The sequence below is a fragment of the Apium graveolens genome, chromosome 4 (genome assembly GCF_009905375.1).
Source record: "Apium graveolens cultivar Ventura chromosome 4, ASM990537v1, whole genome shotgun sequence".
Classification (NCBI taxonomy): domain Eukaryota; kingdom Viridiplantae; phylum Streptophyta; class Magnoliopsida; order Apiales; family Apiaceae; genus Apium; species Apium graveolens.
The window spans coordinates 213,460,199-213,479,479 of record NC_133650.1 but is presented as its reverse complement, the minus strand read 5'-3'; the positions used below and the strand labels follow the sequence as shown (position 1 = coordinate 213,479,479).

Below are 19,281 nucleotides of genomic sequence, written 5' to 3'. Positions count from 1 at the left end.
TCTGAAATTAAAATATTACGTAATAGATTGCAGAACATATAATTTTACAAATCATATTACGTCAACATCACTATGTTATTGAAAATCTAATCTAATATATTTTACTAGTAGAACATGTACGTTCTGCAATGTGATTATGTGTGTTCTGCAAACTAAATATTATATGCAAAATAATATGTTTTGCAATGTTCTACTAGTAAAATGTATGTAATTTGCAAGATTTGTATTAAAATAGCGATACTTATACAACGTGATTATGGTCTACAATAGTTTACGTAATATTTTAATTGCAAAACGTATGGGGACTCCAGGACTTCACAAAAAATAAGGACCTCGCAGAACTTAACTCATATATAAGGACTCTAATCGATTCGACTCAGTTTATTTCGGTTCGATTTTAATCTAAAACTAGAACCATTAAATCAGTTCAGTTTTTCAATTTCCGGTTTCGGTTCAATTTCCATTTTTGCAGTTCGGTTTTGTGCAATTTTTACCGGTTTCGACTCGGTTTTTTGCTTAGTCCTAGCGGCAAGAATGTATAAATGTGGCAGTTGGATGATTGAACTGTCATTTTTTCTTGTTTAATGGTTTATGCGTATATTGGCTCATAATTAAATGGTTAGAGTATAAATAAGCCATAGTTCGGGACAGGCGTAACAGTTTACGCCAGCACAATTCAAAACAGACCAAACACTTTCATTTGAACTTAAAAACACAAACAGTCCTCAAATCTCTCTCTCTCTCTCTCTCTCATACACATCTCTTTTTCTTGCACGGTAATCGCACTGCTGTTGTAATGGAAACTCTAACAAGTAGTTGTAATAATGTAATTTCTACACCCAAATCAAACAACAAAAGATCACAATTCACAAATACTCCCACTACAACTAGTTCCATGATCTCAAAAGTTAGAGTAATTGTGAGAGTTCGACCCTTTCTTACCCATGAAATCAAGGGCGGCTGCCCTCTCCTCCCTTGCGCCTCGCTCTTCGACTCCACTCAACAACAACAACAACAAGTCTCAATTCATCTCAAAGACCCTGAAACCAGGTACCTCTAATTTTGCATCTTTCAAAATTATTTCTTTTTTAATTATTTTTGTTTACATGTTTATGTAATTTACTTGGGTGTTGTTGTAGTCGAAATGAGTGTTTCAAGCTGGACTCATTTTATGATCAAGAAGACAACAATGTGATCTCTATTTTTAACAAAGAAGTTAGCCCTCTGATTCCTGACTTATTTTCCGGGTGTAATTCTACTGTCTTTGCTTATGGGGCTACTGGTAGTGGAAAAACTTACACTATGCAGGTAATTGTTTGATCTTTTGATAATTTACCATTCTTTTCCGTAATCCCTTTTGCCCCAGTATTATGTGTTGCCACTAATCCCTATACTATTCGGTGTTAATAATCTCTTACACATTATAAATTTACCTAGTACTAATAGAGTAATAGTCATAAAGATAAACTGACATTTATCTAATTTGTTGTTACCATTGATAGCTTTGTATATCATCCAACATTTAAGAGATCTTTCGGTCATATGTAAGTGAGCAAGTGAAGAACCATCTCTTTATATGGCTAGTTAAATTTTCTTGTGTTAGACGTATATGTATATCTACAAGCGAAATGAAATTATATAGGGAATGTGATATTTTGCAGGGTGAGAATGAGCTGCCAGGTCTAGTCCATTTGTCCATGTCACGCATTCTGGCAATGTGTCAGGGTACGACGAGTCTAGTAGAGATGTCATACTATGAGATCTACATGGATAGATGCTATGATTTATTGGAACCAAAAGCAGAGGAAATTGCACTTCTAGAGGACAAATGCGGGCAGATTCATCTCAAGGGACTTGCTCGGGTATCAATCAATACAATGTCTGAATTTCAAGAGGTGTTTTCTTGTGCAATTCAGAGACGCAAGGTTGCACACACGGGTATAAATGATGTTTCTAGTAGGAGCCATGGAGTCCTTGTGATTGCTGTTTCGACACCTGCTGATGATACCTTAGAGAATGTTGTGATGGGAAAGCTGAACCTCATAGATTTAGCAGGTTCTTACACTTTATTAGAACTAGAGAAATTCGTTTACATCATTTCAAGTGTCAACAATTGGGTATTAATACTAATTTGCTCTGATCAGGTAACGAAGATAACAGGAAGACTTGCAATGATGGTATTCGGCTCCAGGAGAGTGCCAAAATCAACCAGTCCCTGTTCACCTTGTCGCAAGTTATATATGCGCTAAATAACAATAGTCCTCGAGTACCTTACAGAGAAAGCAAACTGACACGTGTATTGCAGGATTCCCTTGGAGGAAGAAGTCATGCTTTAATGGTAGCTTGCCTGGTGAGCTGATGAATTAAGCTACATTAATAATTCCAACTTCTTTTAAAGATTAATAGCTTATTGATATATGATATCGAGGATCTTTTTGGTTGTAGAATCCAGGAGAGTATCAAGAATCTGTTTATACAGTGAAGTTGGCTGCTAGATCGCGCCATATTTCTAATGTTATATCTTCAGCTCAGAAGCAAGAGACGCCTATTGTCAAAGTTGACATGGAGGCAAAGCTCCAATTATGGCTTGAGTCTAAAGGCAAAACCAAAACCAAGAGTAGTCAAAAATACGGGACATACAAAAATCCTTCTATTAGCAGAACTCCAATGTCTGCAAGTCGAAATAAAATGCTTAATAGTTCTTTGAAACCAAAGACAGTTAGCAATCTAAGTGCTACAAATTGTAAAGAGAGGTTAAATATAATTTTCATTTACAGTATGTTTCTTAATTGAAATTATTGGTGATAAATTAGTTTTGCCACTAACAAAAAATGCTTGTGTTCAGGACTTTGATTAAGCCACGTAATCTGTATCAGCATGGAGATCTAGTCGGTCCTGTTTCAGAGGTGAGCATTAAAACAGTATTTCCTAATACCTATAAAATCTAGCATCATGATATTGTTGATAGCTGCATCAAAATTTGTGCTGTCTATTCATGAACAAGGATCTAACTGAAAAGAGGGAAATGCATGGTAATTTGTCCTTATATTCCGGTGCATTTCTAATTCTTTCTCTCTATATATATTAATTAATAAAGGCGGTTGAACTTTTTTGACACTTTTAGATACTTTTCTTAGTTGTGGATGTGGCAGTTATGCTCCTTCTCCTATCTATGAGAGTCTACATCTTTCTGTTGTGTTCTGTTTGAGTGTTCATGAAAGTTTTAAAGTGTTCAACTTATCCAGATAGTAGAGTCAATGTCATATATAAATGATGGAAAGTTCAATTTGTTTCTTTTGACACCAGTAGATAATTTTCTTACGTAGTAATGGTGGTTATAATCCTATTATTTATCTGTGTGTAACTAGCTCCTTGTGGTGTTCTTTCTTAGTGTTCCTCCTGTTAATAGCATGAAAATTGAAGGGTGCAAAATATTCAGATAATAGAAATTCCATTGTAACTGATGGAAATCCCAATTCATTAGTTTACCTAATACAATTGATAATTTTAGGACTAATGTAATTGAGAAAATGTTCACCTTGGATTTTTTTCATAGGTCCCTGACGAGATTGCAACGAAGACTATCACCCCAGTCAACAATGTGTTACAATCAAATGCATTTACCCCTGGTATGCCCTGTATATAAGATGTGTAAAACTACCTGGTGGTTATACTTTATGCACCAAAGACCTTGATATTTTTCATGTAACTCCTTCACGTTTTTACTTAGTGATCAAGTTTTAACCTAGGGCTTTCTCTTGCTGCAGAGCCAAAAGCACTGGATACGAAAAATACAGGCTCAACTGAGACGTCACCTATTAATAGAAAACTTGAAGCACTACAGGATTCCTTTAGAAAAGTCTTGTCACCCATTTGCTCTAACATGAACATTAAGAATGTTTCATCAACTGACCAAATGTGTCTTGTTCTTTATGACCCGAAAACTCCCAAGACAACCCAGCTATGCCAAAATGACATTTTTCAAGAGAATGGAACCCCATTAGTAAGATATACTGCACAAAGCTCTAGATTGAAGGTAAGGGAAATATTGTCCTTGAGCTAATGTTGTGTTTTGTTTGCCCCCAACTTTGTATGCTTATTTTGGTGCTAACTTTCCAAATTCCAACTGATATGCAGGATTCTCTGGTTCAACATTATATCAATCTTTTAAATACTGGCAGCAAGTAAGTACTGATTTTCAGATTCTATAATTATCTCCGCTTCCTTTAATGTCACAGTAGGACTGACAGATCTTTTTGATTATTTTTCAGGGATGAACTGTTGGAGTTGAAAGTAAATTTTAATCTACTTTCAACAATTTATAATGAGAGATTCTTTACTTTAGTTAATAATATTTTGTCTTGTTTGTATGTGAATCAGGGCATTGGGGAGAAAATGGTTGAATACATTCTCGAGCTAAGGGAATCAAGTCCAATAAAATCAGTAAGATAAAACTATCAAATGTTGTCCACACCTGGTGATTAGATTACAAGCTTATGTTTTTTATTTCTGTGGTCTGCAGCTGAATGACATGGAGAAAATTGGATTATCATCCAAGCAGGTAAAAGCTGTTAATGCTTACTTTACTGGGATATCAAGTGCAATGCCAAGGAGAGGGTAATTGATAATAGTAATTAATGATTTGGTGCAGGTCAATAATATGTTTGGGAGGGCTGCAAAAGGGCTATTTGACTGATCTAGGCAACACCCAGTTGCATATTAGTTGTGTTTTGTTTTAGTGCCTATTGCCCCTGCTTCCTGTGTGTGTCTGTTTCCTTCATCTTTCCTAACTACTCAAGAGTAGAAAGTTTTCATTAACAAAGTTAATTCACTACTAATGCACTGTATTGACCTTATATAAAGACGTCTATATCCTTGAGATGCTCCAGTTCTTTTAACAATTTGTTTGAGAATGGATTTCTGTAGAGCCCTTTTCCGAAGCCTTTCTAGTTGCTAAAAACTAGAAAAATGTAGCCCTGGTTTTACTGTCATATATAATCTTTTATTCTTTTTGTTTGAGAGCCATCTGAAAAAAAACGGATTTTGCACAAATTATAGGGGAAACACCCCTCAAATCAAAATGAACGAAAATTATACACAAACCAGTTGAAGGATAGCTTGTTCGATACATACTCGGATAATGTATGTGTCATAGCCACCTTTTAAGTACTATTGTTATTAAACATGCATTTAGCGGATACATAGACAAGACTTGTAGATAGGCTTCTACATGACAGACACTAATGTAGAGAGTGGTAGTAGCATAACTATAAGGGATGATAGAAGATTATGTGTTGCAGGTGCAGTTTGATCCAGACTTGCATCCGCCATTGTCTGCTGCTCCCTCAAAAACATACTCTTTCTTGGATGCACCAAATAATAACTACATAAGCTTTATAATAGTTCCCTTTATATTCTCTTTTCCCTAATAACAATTGTTTGTGCTATTTAGCGAAAAAACAAAACAATTGTCTGAGCTAAAAAAGATCAAAAGAATTAAGTTATGAAGTGAATCAACTTGATGGAAGCACAATCTTATGGCCGCAAACAGGTTAGATCTTACAACATTTCTTTCAGAAGATTCTCAAATTTCATTATCAACACAGATTCCTTAAGCATTATGGGAGTAGAGGATTTTGTGCTCAGATTCCTCAAATTCAGTGAAAAAATAGATAATTATAGAAATTATCAATCTATGAACATGTGTGCAACAGAGAAGAGAGCAACTTAACTAACAAAACCTGATAAATGCACAATCTCAACCATATTAATCTTCCAAAAGATCATCATACAACATCTCATCGATAAGTTCATCAAACACCATATCCTCAATCTCAAGTCCCACACACTCCGCATCAAATTGAAGGTTCATCCAACCATCGCCTCTGTCTAGATCTCGGCCCACAGCATCATCTAGTGACTGGTAAGATTCCGGTCTCCAGTTCAAGTACCATTTCATATTTATCCAGACCTCTCCAAGAACATGATATCCCACTGGCATTGGACTAATACGAGACTGACAAGTTAAGGGCACAGGGAAGTAGCTAGATGATCTGTCGTGAATCTCTATTAAGACCTCATTGATTAAATCAAACATAAGAAGACGATTGTAGATGCACACTTCTTCATTTTCAGAAATATCAAATTCAGTCAGGGGGCAACCTTCCACCGTTTCAAACACAGAAGGGTCAACTGGCTGGCTAGTGGAGTTCCATGTCCCGAGAAATTTACTTCCAGTAAAGCCAGATAGCTCTAATATATCTTTGATGTAGTTGAATTCCTGGACATGTTTTGTATCCACCTGAGTTTGCAGAAGCTCGCGATAGCATTGCTTGAGTGGTAATCCTTCTTTCGGAATATCAACTGCATTATCAACCACTGTTATCTCATTATCTTTGCAGGTCAAAGAATCAGCTCCAACAAAAAGTGTACACTTGGTGACAATAGTAACCGGCTCCCGTAAAATCAGATTATTGAACATGAGCACACTGTGATAAATTTCACACTATATATGTGCTTCATAATCTACAGCTGGTGTCATTATTATATACCAAGCTTTAACTTGGAAAAAAGACGGGGATGGAGGTAGCAGGTTGGGGAGAAGGTGTCTAGCATCAACCTTCATAACTTTTTTTTGTTCTCAAATTAGACTATTAGTTATATACTTATATTCACCAAGGTATTATGCTCTAGTTATTGAACGAAAAGGTCAAATCATCTCATTTGTTATTTAAGCCTGGCTACGGAAACTTGCATCAACAAACTTAAGCTTATTCCTAGGACCTCTCACGCCTCTTCGGTCCAAATCATCTTGCAAGGTAATATACATCAAGTCTAAATCATCTTCCAAGGTAATAAACTAATAATACACAGGTGGGAGGTGTGCGATAGCACATGACTATTTGAAATATTATATATATTTTTTAATTTTAAAATTGAAAATTAAATTGTTTATTTTAAACTGTTGCATTCACTTATAGTATAACTATAATATTTTTATTGCACATAATACAATATATGTTGATAAGATATGTGAACTTAATGTACCTTCGACAATTGACGGTTGAGAAGGGCTTGATGTAATCTCTTTTGAATCGGAGTCATCTACGGTACATGGGCTTGGTTCTGAAGGAACTGAAGTAGATTCAAAATTTTCGCCAGCATTTAAGTTTACTGATTGAGTGGGAGCTTCATTACATTCTTTCAACTCTTCTTCAGTTGCAGAGTCTTCAGTGGGGTCTAATCGTTTTTGGCTATCTTGATCTACAGAACAATCTAAAGGCTTCTTTTCATCAAACATTTCAGGTTCGGTCACGTCAACATGGTTCTCAGAAGTTTTGAGTGGTGCCTCTGCTAGACTCGGATAGCTGTCCATTTGGACAGTGGAGTAAGATCTAAGATTGGGCAATGAAAAGAGCCTTTCCAGGGTCTTTTTTGAACTTTTACCAGGCGTAGGAACATTCTCTGCTCTTAAAGTTGATTCTTCAGAGACTAATCTGTCTCCTCTGTCAAAAGTGCACTCGAACAAACGACTATATCTATCCATTGAATAACCAAACGTTGTTGCTCTTTTAAAGCGATGGTTATCACAGTCTTTTCGCAGAGCCGAAGTAGATTGATCAACTTCACTGCCACTAGAGCCACTATATTTAGTACATATTTCTGTGTCGACATTCTTCTGCAGATTATCAGTCTCCTCCTGCATTACTTTGGAGGCGTTGTTATCGTTTTGGATCACTGAATTCATGATGGGGTGTTGCTTCTCCTTTCTGCTCTCTCTGATGGCACGACTAATTTTACTCCTAAGCTTCTTAAAACGCTTAACTACTGGTGTATTTTCGTGCTCTATCTTAAGCCCACGGGGTGAGCATGGAGTAAGGCTATTGAATGATTTGTGCCTTCTCAAGAATGATTCTGACGTGCCAACTTCCTTGCGCTCAACTATCGATGGCTCAACTGTGGTTCTACTTAACTTAACGTCAACAGAATTAGGGGGACGGTGACAAACTTGGGAATTCTCTCTTTCATTTGCATTAGAAGCAGAACCCTTGGAATTTTTATTGGTTGATTCTAAAACTATTCTGCTTACTGAGCCTGGCAATGGAAATGATGCAGACTTGGTTAATCCTATCTTTGATTTGAGCGCCTCACGACTGTGCAAGTACTGTAATAAAGGAGTTCCTGGGTCATGTAATATTTTTAGGAAAAAATCCTTCCTGGGGCCAAATACATCCCGGCCATCCATAATCTGGTTTGCATCCTGGACTGAAGAACCTTCAGAAAACCTATCTGAATCAACTATATTGTCTTGAAGAAAAGGATTACTTTCAATTGAATGCCTCACCTCCCGATTTGACTCTCTTCGCTTCCAATAACTCATGCTAAGCTTGGCTGCACATAACTCACACATTTTGTTCTTTTTTACTGATTCGTCAGTGGGATCAGTCGGAAGAGGGTATGAGGTGGTAGAACCACAGGGATGATCATCAGTAGACTTTTTACCTTCACGCTTCATATCAAATTCATAATCGAAGTCTGTAAATCCGGAGTGAGTGCTAAAATCAGTTCTTTTTGACGGTGCCGATGAGGGGAGGGAGTTACTTCGACGATGCCACCCCTTTTTCTTAGACATCTCATCAGAAAATTTAGATTTTATTCTAGATTTCATGGAGCTTTTCGTCACTGAACCGTGCTCGGATGCTCTGTCTTGTTTTCCAGGAGCTTCTGTAAGCTTGATAAAAAAAAACATTTGTTCAGAATGCATAGACCAATTTAACCTGATTGAGATTGATATTAACATCCATTCACTTAAAAATATCTTACGTCTAAGGTCAAAGGAAACACAACTAAAGCTTAAAATCAACTAGCCAGACCACTGGTGTCAATAATTAACTTGAATAAACTTACAAGGCACATGTCGGCTGTAGCATTTCGGGGTTTATGTGCTTTGTCAGTCGAAGCTTCATCATCCTCTGAAGCTCCAGCACCTAAGAAATTGATGATATTAATAAGTAATGTCACAGAAACTTAGCACATGATTAAAAACTTAAAATACATTATACAACTAGCACACCCAGTATTTTATTAACCATCAACTTTACATTTTGTGCAACTAGGAAAGATGAAGGGAAAATTTCAATAATTATATCCTAACAGATTTACATTTTCACAGGACTTGAAACATAAACATTTCAAAGGAGGTGTACACTAACATAATAAATTGGGAAAATCGGAAACTGTACCCAAATCAGTATGACTAACCTGCAACATGCTTTCTTCCAGAACCTAGTCGTTTGTTTTGAAGTCCTTTCTTGGCTCTAATAGCATATAGTATGCTAACCATGCAATTTGGAGCACGAGCATCATTTCTCAGATGGATTCTAGAATCTCGCCCCATACTTTTCCTATTTAAGATGAATTTCCAAATGTAATTTAGCGACAATGTACTTGTGTTGAAGTCCTCTAAATTCCTGGAACTGATCTGTACCACAACAAGCAAATCCAAACACCGGTCTATGAAAAAACATACCAGAACCAGCATATTGTCACTCAGCAATCAGCATATATATGTAAGGTTTGGACCCAAGTGAAACAAATAGAATTCTATAGTTCGTGAGCCTTAAGCAACTCAAGATCAAGCTAAGACAGTGATATTAGACACATGAATTTAAAGCATTCCAGTGATTAACTTTCTTGTAATTTTTCTTTCCGCCGAACAAATAATTATTTAACATGACACTGTAAACATATAAAAGATACAAAATTTCAGATTGTGCAAAAAAATAAATTCTACTACATATCTATGCAGCAAGTCTTTGGACTAAAAAAGTTCTAATTCAAAAAGTGGAACACACCCATGATCACTGATCACCAACAAGTGAAAGTTAAACTATATCGAAATATTAAAACAAATTAGGCCTTTCGAGTGTCCACATGGAATGCCATAACATAGTAAATTTAAGAATGTGACAAAAGAGAATGTACGGACACAGGTCTATCGAAATTTTTCATCCAATATAAAATATAAATCATTCAACAGACATAAGCTACACACAACAAGCACGCAGAATGTCATCCATTACATATGCATGCATTATGAAGACTCAAGAATCTGGGGCCAAATTATCAAACCTTGGTAAACAGAAAGAAAAACCGAATCGAGATCTTTTTGGTGCTCTACTACCAGCCATCAAAGGTAAATATTATGACACACAGATTACTGACAGAATACAAGATTGTACAGAGATGTTAGATGAAATCAGGATTATATATAAAAAAAAGACGAGAATTGAACAAGAAAAAAAAATCATTGATTACATGCATTTTTTTATATCGGGCTGGTCTGCAATGCAGCAACTTTGTGATTGTGACATGGCGCCATGAGATACATATGTATCCGTTAACGACTCTCCTCCATTGCTTTCCAGTTTGTCTACTTTCTTACTTAACTAATATAATTGTAAGCTTAGACTTTGTCACAAAGTGAGGTAACATTGGGCTGGGCTCTGTTGGCCCACTTGATGTTATGCACAGTTTGGACCTCATTATACCTATATTAATGCCAGCATTAATAATCTTTTGTGTTGTTTGTATGTAAATCAGGGCACTTGGGCATTTTAAGGATTTTTGCACACAATATCCCTGATTTTTGGCAAGTAGGTTCAAATCAGACATTTACTTGCATCTTGTTTGCTAATAAATTAATCACAAAACACAACAAAGACACCCCTCAAATCAAAATTAACAAACATTTATAACATAAACCAGTTGAAGGATAGCTACATACAGGATAATGTATCAAAATTTATAGCCACCTTATAAGTTTTATTATTATTGAACACGCATCAAGCGGATACATAGGTAGGACTGTAGATCTTCTACATGACAGACACAGGTGTAGAGAGCGGTAGTAGTAGTAGTAGTCATAACTCATAAGGGATGCTAGAAGATTATTTGTTGCAGGTGCAAGGGTTGCAGGTGCAGTTTGATCCACACTCGCAGCCTCCATTCTCTGCCGCTCCCTCGAAAACATACTCTTTCTTGGGCGCTGCTACACCAAACACAAGTGTCTCACTGCTGTTGCTGCTCTCCTCTGCATAGCTCATGTCTGGATACATCTTGCACCTACACACAGATATACGTAGTCAGCTGCCAAATCGAACTCGAGCCGAAAGTTTAAAAAATTAATAGAGACTTATGTTTTAAATTCCTATTTTGACTTAAAAATAAAATAATTACCCAGAACAGCCATGGCCGCATTTGCAGTCCGATCCACACCCACAATTTCCTCCACAGCAAGACATTTCTTCTTCCTTTTTTTCTTTAGGAACAAATGTATTTGTTTACTGTTAGTGTTCTTGGTGAACTGAGTGGGCTCCCGGGAGTTATATTTATATCGAAAATGAGGGAGATCCAAGATGAGCAGTGGGGATATACACCGTACACGTGTAAATAAGAAGTGAGAGGCTCTGATCTCTACGCATCTTTCATACTTCCATAACACGTACATTTGTTTAATTTGTGAGGTTGTGATCTGAAACTCATGTTCTGTTCTCATGAAAGTCTACACCTACTTATCTACTTGTGACGTGCCAACAGAAAACTAATGCATGCATGTCACCATCTGTCCATCTTTATCTCTTATCTCACGCTCTGTCTCTCATCAATTATCTCTTCTCTCTCGTCAATTAGTAATCATGCTGTCAAATGTCGATCATTGGGTCTTATGAGTTTGATTTTTACAGTACTTATCTAAGAAATATTAGCGATTTCCGCATTAGCTCGTGCAATATACGTGCAGACTCTAAATTATTCTAATTGAAACTATTTTCGCGGTAATTTTTGATAATATATTTATGTTGTCACCTAATGAATGAATAATTTATTTATTTATATATATAAGCATGTGTGAGATATGTTTGTAATAATGCATTCGCATAAAGTAATAAATTATGTTAATATGCATTTTTTCACACTTCATAATTAAATGATATTTGTAATATATTAATGTTTAGAAAGTAAAATGAGTACAAGTAATTATGTGTTTCTAATGTATATCGTGTTAGGTAATGAATTACACACAGAGGGGGTGAATGTGGATTTATGCTTTTCTTGAACTATTTATGGTTGTGAACAAAGTAAATCAAATCTTGTAGTGAAATGTGTTAATGCATAAATTAAACATCCAATAATAAAGAACACAGATATTTCAAAACTCACTTAAATTTATATTAAAATTAAGAATGTTTTGTTACAAAATTTCTAGGCTCTTTGTTGATAAAGAGCTTAGCTTCTATCTTGAGAGGGTACAAAGTTCCTGATCTAAATTGTTACTTCTAACAAACGACATGTGTTAACTTTATAATTTAGTTAACTGCTGGTTTACACAGTATATAATAAGACATGCTATTAACTTTAGTAAATTGTCACTTGTCATTTCCATTTTAGGAAAAGTATATCTTCCATTTCTGACGTAGCATATCTTTGCATACTGTGTTAACTTTGATCTTCCTTTGTCAGTTAATCTTCACCCTTGATCTTGCACACTCTTCAAACTGCTTTTTGTAAACTTGTCAATCCAGCTGGTTGGATTGTTTGTTGATTGTTAATCTTTGATATTGAACTGGTCTGCAAATTATACTTTGAAATTTTACCTCGAGATCTCCAGTTTGGTTTATAGAGAACTTGACATCTCGATAAGTATATTGGCTTATCGAGATCTCTAATACTCCATAGTAAATTAGACTTGTAGAGGTCTCTGAGTTCTCTATAAGAGAATTTGGCTTGTCGAGATCTATAGTCTTCATATCTTCACTTTGACTTATCGATTCCTCTGAGTTCTCTAGTGGCTTATTGACTTGTCGATAACTCAGAGTTCTCTAGTCAAATTTGACTTGTCGATAACTCAGAGTTCTCTAGTGAGTTTTGACTTATCGATATCTCTGAGTTCTCTAGTTGACTTATCGATAACTCAGAGTTCTCTAATGAATGTTGACTTGTCGATAACTCTGAGTTCTCTAGTGAAGAAATGACTTGTCGATATCTCCAATCTTCATGTCTTCAACTTGGCTTGTCGATATCTCTGAGTTATCTAGTAGCTTTCCTGAGTTCTCTATAAGTCATTCTGGAGTTCTCGAATGACTTCTCTATAACACTAAATCTATGACTTGTAGAGATCTTGACTTATAACTTTTTTCCCAAAACAGATTTATTCAACTCCAAGCTTCTTCGTAATTCTTCTGAGGCATGATCTTCTTGTTCTTCTTACAGATAGAATTCTTAGGCTTGATACTGTTTAAAAGAAAAAGACTCTAGTCTGCTTTTTGACATTTTTACAGACTTTAATGCTACAATACAAAATGCAAACTAAGATTACAATACAGCTTACTTAGGGTTGTCAATTTGACTTAGTCTTGTTAAAGTACAGGCATGTCTTGCACAACAATCTCCCCTAATTTGTAACAAGATTGCTTAACACAAATCCATGCCTGTTAACAAGACTAACCCCAAGTTTTGATGGAAGCTAAGATTAAAACATACAAATTGACAAAATTACAACATATACACATTAGAAGATTTACAAAGTCTAAGTGGTTACAAGCATCAGGTAAAAACTGTTTTTGCTTTTGTTTCTTCTCTAAGGATATCCCTTAACTGAACAAGAATTTTAAGTTCTTCTACAATAGGTGTCTAGCTTAGAGCTTCTACTAGTTTGATCATGTTTTTCTTTGGATCGCCACTGTCTAGTAAATTAATTCTAAATCTTGAGAATTGGCCATCTTTGATGTTAAGAACTTTCCATCTTTAGAGATTCTGCTCATTTCTTTTGCTTTCAGTTCTTCTGATCTTTTGATATAAATTTCAATCTCATCATCATACTTCCTTTTTCTTTCCTCGTATTCAGCTTCATTTCTTCTTCTTTCTTCGCTTTCAATCAACCACTCAGCTAGAACAGATCTCCATGCTCTTGTAGCAGTATCCTTATCCTTCAACAAACTTATCACTCTTTTGATTTCTGTTGGAGAAAGAGTGTCCATCAAATTACTATCAAGAAAAGTGAAGGACCCTTCTTGAAAGTAGATTCTTACTTCCTTTAGAGTAACAACCCAGACTCAAACTATTTACTCAGCCAGTTATTGGAAATAATCATCATCTGAACTATACCAATTTAAGGGTAGAAAATTATTCTGCTTAAAACAATTCCAGATAGCCTTTTCAGTAACTTCAACTTTTTCTATAGGCTTAGTTTTCTTAGGTTTTCTCCCAACAGATTTGAAATGAATTTTGTGTGATATTTTGACAGAATATAAGGTTGAGATTTTCTTAAGAGATGTTTGGCTTGTGGTGATTGGAATTTTTAGAAAAGAGTTAGAAGTTTGTCTGTATAGAAATTTGGGCTTAGAGGCTTGAGGTGGTTTGATCTTTGAGATAGTTGATTTTGAAGGTTGAGCTAAAGGTTGAGCTAGTGGTGTTTGGATTTTTAGGGTTTTGCCTGTTCCGAGTCATCATGATTCTTTTTACTTCTCCTCTCACTTCTTCTCTTCTTCTCCTCATCTTTTTTGTCTTCACCCTTCTTCTTTTCATCCTTACTGCTAGTGGCTTTAGAAGCTTGACCTGGATTTGAGCCAGAAGGATTTTGCTTGTCATCCTTCTGCTCATCATCATCCTCATCTTTCCTTAGATTGTATTGAGTGTTTGGCAACATGGTCTCAGGATTCAAGAGATATATGTCCAAGATTTTTATCATTTCAACATCCTCATGCTTCTTGTTCTTTTTATGCTTCAAGTCAGACTGTAATGTCATGATCAGACTCATGTTTGATCTAACATAGTGTTTGGGAACAATGAGATGCCTTGCTTGACTGGTAGTTGGACAGACATAAACTACTCCTTTGTGTGGATGTAGATAGGCTTCTGGGAAAGCTGTTATCTGTGCCTTTTTGAGTTCTTGGAGAAGTTGAGTGTCTTCTTGAATGACTAGATTCACTCTGTCAATCATTACATCCAGTTCAAATGCTCTTAAGGTTTGAAGATATGGAAGAGTCACCTGGAGACACCTGTCTACACCACCATCTTTGATGTTCATGACAATCCTTTTCTCTAAGAAATTATCAACTTTCACCACCAGTGCTCTTATAAAATTGATATTCTTAACCAAAGCTTTCTTACAAGCCATATAGTTGTGTTGTAGAGATACTCTTAGTGCTGCAAGAAGGTCATTGAATTCCTGATCTTGTTTGGGTCCTTCTGCAGCCCTTAGTAGTCTTTCTTTCCCAACATCAACTTGAGCACCTGAGCTTTGTCCCACCTGAACAGGCTCTTTAGATTGTGTCTTAGTATCCTTGGATTTTGCAATCCTAGCCTCAATCTCCCCCTTAGTCTTGGGAACAGGCATGAGCAGGGGAGTTGGAATTTCTGGCCTAATTTGTTTAGGTAAAGCAGGCAGTGAAATATTGAGTTTCCCTATGATGGCCCCCAATGCATAATAAGTCTGCATTTGAAGGTGCTTATGAGAGTCCACCAGGGTCTGGATGTTAGTTTGTTGACTCTTGAGTAGAGAAGTCAAGGCTTGGACTTGTGCAGTGAGAGTGGCATTAGAAGTCTGCAATTCTGAGACTTGGTTTTGGAGCGACTGGATTTGCAGATTTGTAGAAGTGGACCCAGGCTGATAAGAGCTAGTAGATGTTGAGGAGCCAAAGGTTGCTTCTACATCTTGTTTGATGCCATCTATAAGCAAAGATGAAGCCTCATATATGCTTTGATGAAGTTGCTCCAGCTTGACTTTTATGTCATTTGAATGAGTGATTTGCTGTTGGAGCACTGTATGAAGAGAGATGAAGGATTATTTAAGATGTTTGACTTCCTTTTCAATGGTAGCAAGATCCATCTTAACATTTGATCAGTAAAATGCTTGAACTTGGAAGTGATCTGTACTTGAGATGGGATGATCTCATCCATTTTATCTTTTACTAAATTCCTTATATTGTCCTCATGACCAGTCATCTTGACTTCAAGAGCTTTACCAAAAAGGTAAAAAGTTTTGAGTTGAGCTTTGTATACTTCTGTGACTACATCATATACATCTTGTGGAGTCAAAGCCTTGGCATTGCTTCACAGAATAGTGATGTATTCTTCCCTAAACCTGGCCAAGACTTGATCCATTTCTAATACAAAGTCCTGAGATAGCCATGCATCCATATTTCCATCTTGTTCTGCATCATTGACAATTTTCTCTTTTTATTTCTGAACTTCTTCATTATATGTAAGCATGATAGCTTGATAATCTTGATTGTTCATGTTTGAAGTAAGGAGGTGTTGTGAGATGTTAGCTAACCCAGAAAGCTTCTCAACTAGGAGATCATCTATTGATGTAGGTTGAGAGTCTGATTCCAGTAGCCATTGTGAAAGGAGATGTGGTTGTTGAGGTTGTGAGGTTGAAGGTTGTTGTGAGGGATCAGAACCACCTGTGACTGAAGTCACAGTTTTACTTACAGATTGCTCTGTGTTTATTACCAGTTCTTGTTCCACACTAGTTGTGGGAACATCCAATTAAATTGGAGGGGATTTGACTGGGTTACTGTCATGTGCACCAGTCTCAAACCCTTATATTTCTTGCACCACACTGTCACCTGAATGTGCTATACTTGCCTCCCCTATGACAGGATCATTAGCAATTGTAGTCCTAGCATCTACTGCCAAAGCAATTTCTGCTAGGGTTTTGAAGGGAGTTGTTCCTACATGAGAAACCTCCAATTGAATTGGAGAGGATTTAGATAGCTCCCCTCAGGAGTACTACCCTCAAACCTAACAGCCTGTGAAGGCTGATTTGCATATAAAGTGCATTTGAGACATCAATGGGGTCTTCAGTAAAAACTGATAAATCCCCCATATTTTTGATGGTGTCATCAAGGTCTACCCCAGCTAATAACCTCTCACCATCTGAATGTAGTGTTTGGGTGGTGAACAAGGTTTCTTGAACCAAGTCACTTGATTTGGCTTGCACTTGAGAATTGGATTCAAGTGCTGTAGGTAGTGCATAAATACCTGGTGACACAATATCAAAAGTTCATAATTTCTGTGAATAATGCTTCCCTTACTAAGGTATCATAGAGTGTGCGCTTCCGAAGGCATCTTAAGTAGCACTCCCTAGTAAGGTATCAAAAGCTAGTTCTGGAACTATACGTAATTACTAATTGGTTCATAAGTAAGAGCTCACTGAGAATTCTTATTTTTAAAACAAGGTACTTGATCCATACATTTTAAAATAAAAGCAGTGCAAAAATATTTAAAAGATTTCAAAATAAAATAAAGTGTGAAGAGTTAACTTACCTTAATGGAAATATCTCCTAAATTATGTTGCCAAAATAAACCTAGACATACACACATACATACTTAATATAATAATCAGAATGATAACATGTAACTTTATAAAACTTAACCCACGATAACAATTAAAGGCACTACAAGTTACAAAATAAAATCACATTAACATATAAATACGACCATTTTCATATAATAGTTCAAAATAGTATACCGACCAACAATATTTACTATCTAGATAATCCTTAAAATAAAATAACAAACATAAATAAAATAGGTAACATATCCTTAGAACTATGCAAGTGAAAAAAATATCAATATTGGTTATAAAATTTTCATAACCTTACATGTGAAAATATAATTATATAAAATAAATATAACCAATTTAATATATGAGCATATATTTAATAGGTGCACTAATCTAAAAATCAAACATATATTAAATATATAACACATAAATTATTAGGAGTGCACAAAACACATAATTATAAACATAAATTCATGCATTAAATATTTACTAAGAAAATGGTGATTGTTAACTAAAACATTTAATAATCAACATTAAACTAAAATGATCAAATAAAATTAAACTATAATTTTATACACATAACCATGAAACTAAATAATGAAATAAACTAATAACAAGTGAATTAGAGTAGTGATAAACAAGTTCAAAAAAAATAAAATTTATTTATATATATAAAAGAGTATGTAGTAAACATGTAATATACACATGTAAAACACATAAGTAACAACATGAGAAATAGAACATACCTGAAAAAAAAGAAAAGAGAAGAAGAGAAGATGTTATACAAAGATCAGTGATATGCTAACACAAGGTTGGTTCAACTAGTACTCTGATTAAATGAATTGGTGGGTACGTGTTCCCAAATTTAAACAAACATTATCTATTGGTTAACATGTAATTTTGACTGAGTTTTTTCAAATACACATAACATGTACTAATATATATATATACAACATAACTACACCTATTTTTAAATTTTAGTCATAAAATAAATATATATTACATTATAATTATGCATATAAAATTTAAAACAGTTTTTTTCACCTTACTTAAATATTTGGATAACTAGAAAGGTTTATTTTTAATATAAAAATACACGTCTTTATATTTTATAACTAATTTATCTAATAAAATATTATTCTCTTATCTAACCAAATAAGTAAAATACGAAAAATATATCTACATATAATTACAAAAATCGCGGTTATTACATTATATCCTCCTTAAAAAAATTTGGTCCCCAAATTTAAATATACCAAAAATATTTAATGATACCAAAATTATTTGAGTGTCAAGAAAGCAAAAAAAAAACAGTTAACCAAACAAAAAAAAGAAGTTTTTTTGGAAATACAAATAACTAAACACATAACTCCAAGGTTAAGCTTAAAGGTAGTCTACAGGAAGGTAACCTAGGCTCTAATACCAACTGTATACTTAAATATTCAGCTAAAACTCCAAATTATAATCATAATAAGAATATATTTCTAGTTGCCCATAAAATTCTAAAATCCGAGACATAAATAAAATCATCTAAGCTGAAAATAAAGGAAATACTGAGAGACGCAGCTCCAATACAAACATAATCACCAAAACATTATTCCACAACAAACTCAAATCAAGTCCACCTTTAAGATGTCCCAAAAGCTAAGCACGTGAAAATTTATAAATAATGAGCTAAAGTGCCAAGCAAGGAAACAATTTTACACTAGTGGATCAAGTATCATAATTTTATAACACCGAAATTATTATCCAAAAATCCATAAGACATAAATCATAATTTAATTTCACTAAGGCCACAAATACCTGATGACACAGTATTAAAAGTTCATAATTTCTGTTAATAATGCGCCCCTTACTAAGGTATCACAGAGTGTGCGCTCCCGAAGACATCTTAAGTAGCACTAGTTGAACCAACCTTGTGTTAGCATATCACT

General features: G+C 35.1%; 3 protein-coding genes across 7 annotated transcripts; 1 reads left to right on the top strand and 2 right to left on the bottom strand.

Annotated features, from left to right (window-relative positions):
* The first annotated feature begins 670 nt into the window (after window positions 1–670).
* On the top strand, window positions 671–4,925 carry LOC141720594 (kinesin-like protein KIN-10C). Its single transcript, XM_074523090.1, has 13 exons — window positions 671–1,050; window positions 1,140–1,308; window positions 1,662–2,055; window positions 2,145–2,350; window positions 2,446–2,753; window positions 2,846–2,906; window positions 3,557–3,629; window positions 3,768–4,036; window positions 4,138–4,184; window positions 4,272–4,293; window positions 4,381–4,443; window positions 4,523–4,561; window positions 4,652–4,925. The coding sequence occupies exons 1-13, from the start codon at window positions 797–799 to the stop codon at window positions 4,694–4,696; spliced, it is 1,950 nt and encodes a 649-aa protein (XP_074379191.1). The 5' UTR covers window positions 671–796; the 3' UTR covers window positions 4,697–4,925.
* A 632-nt stretch (window positions 4,926–5,557) lies between these two features.
* Window positions 5,558–10,592, bottom strand: LOC141720593 (uncharacterized). 5 transcript variants are annotated; one of them, XM_074523089.1, is made up of 6 exons: window positions 10,318–10,592; window positions 10,132–10,219; window positions 9,262–9,481; window positions 8,908–8,987; window positions 7,048–8,731; window positions 5,558–6,378 (listed from the first exon to the last, which is right to left on the bottom strand). In XM_074523089.1, the coding sequence occupies exons 3-6, from the start codon at window positions 9,395–9,397 to the stop codon at window positions 5,768–5,770; spliced, it is 2,511 nt and encodes an 836-aa protein (XP_074379190.1). In that variant the 5' UTR covers window positions 9,398–9,481; window positions 10,132–10,219; window positions 10,318–10,592; the 3' UTR covers window positions 5,558–5,767. The 5 variants fall into 5 exon arrangements, with proteins under 5 accessions (XP_074379190.1, XP_074379188.1, XP_074379189.1 ...); XM_074523087.1 differs by having other exon boundaries at window positions 9,262–9,404; XM_074523088.1 differs by having other exon boundaries at window positions 7,048–8,260; window positions 8,345–8,731; window positions 9,262–10,592.
* Window positions 10,593–10,734: 142 nt separating this feature from the next.
* Window positions 10,735–11,394, bottom strand: LOC141720595 (metallothionein-like protein 2). The gene is made up of 2 exons (XM_074523091.1): window positions 11,239–11,394; window positions 10,735–11,124 (listed from the first exon to the last, which is right to left on the bottom strand). The coding sequence occupies exons 1-2, from the start codon at window positions 11,301–11,303 to the stop codon at window positions 10,950–10,952; spliced, it is 240 nt and encodes a 79-aa protein (XP_074379192.1). The 5' UTR covers window positions 11,304–11,394; the 3' UTR covers window positions 10,735–10,949.
* Window positions 11,395–19,281: the final 7,887 nt, after the last annotated feature.

Bases quoted from the DNA above. Each gene is read 5' to 3' on its own strand.
- LOC141720594 (XM_074523090.1), top strand. From the start codon at position 797: ATGGAAACTCTAACAAGTAGTTGTAATAATGTAATTTCTACACCCAAA. The intron at 2,351-2,445 runs GTGAGCTGATGA...TTTTGGTTGTAG, and splicing joins CTTTAATGGTAGCTTGCCTG to AATCCAGGAGAGTATCAAGA. The intron at 4,294-4,380 runs GTAAATTTTAAT...TATGTGAATCAG, and splicing joins ATGAACTGTTGGAGTTGAAA to GGCATTGGGGAGAAAATGGT.
- LOC141720593 (XM_074523084.1), bottom strand. From the start codon at position 9,541: ATGCTGGTTCTGGTATGTTTTTTCATAGACCGGTGTTTGGATTTGCTT. The intron at 8,732-8,907 runs GTAAGTTTATTC...TTTTTTATCAAG, and splicing joins CTACAGCCGACATGTGCCTT to CTTACAGAAGCTCCTGGAAA. The intron at 6,379-7,047 runs GTACATTAAGTT...ATGAGATAACAG, and splicing joins TCAACCGTCAATTGTCGAAG to TGGTTGATAATGCAGTTGAT.
- LOC141720595 (XM_074523091.1), bottom strand. From the start codon at position 11,303: ATGTCTTGCTGTGGAGGAAATTGTGGGTGTGGATCGGACTGCAAATGC. The intron at 11,125-11,238 runs GTAATTATTTTA...ATCTGTGTGTAG, and splicing joins TGCGGCCATGGCTGTTCTGG to GTGCAAGATGTATCCAGACA.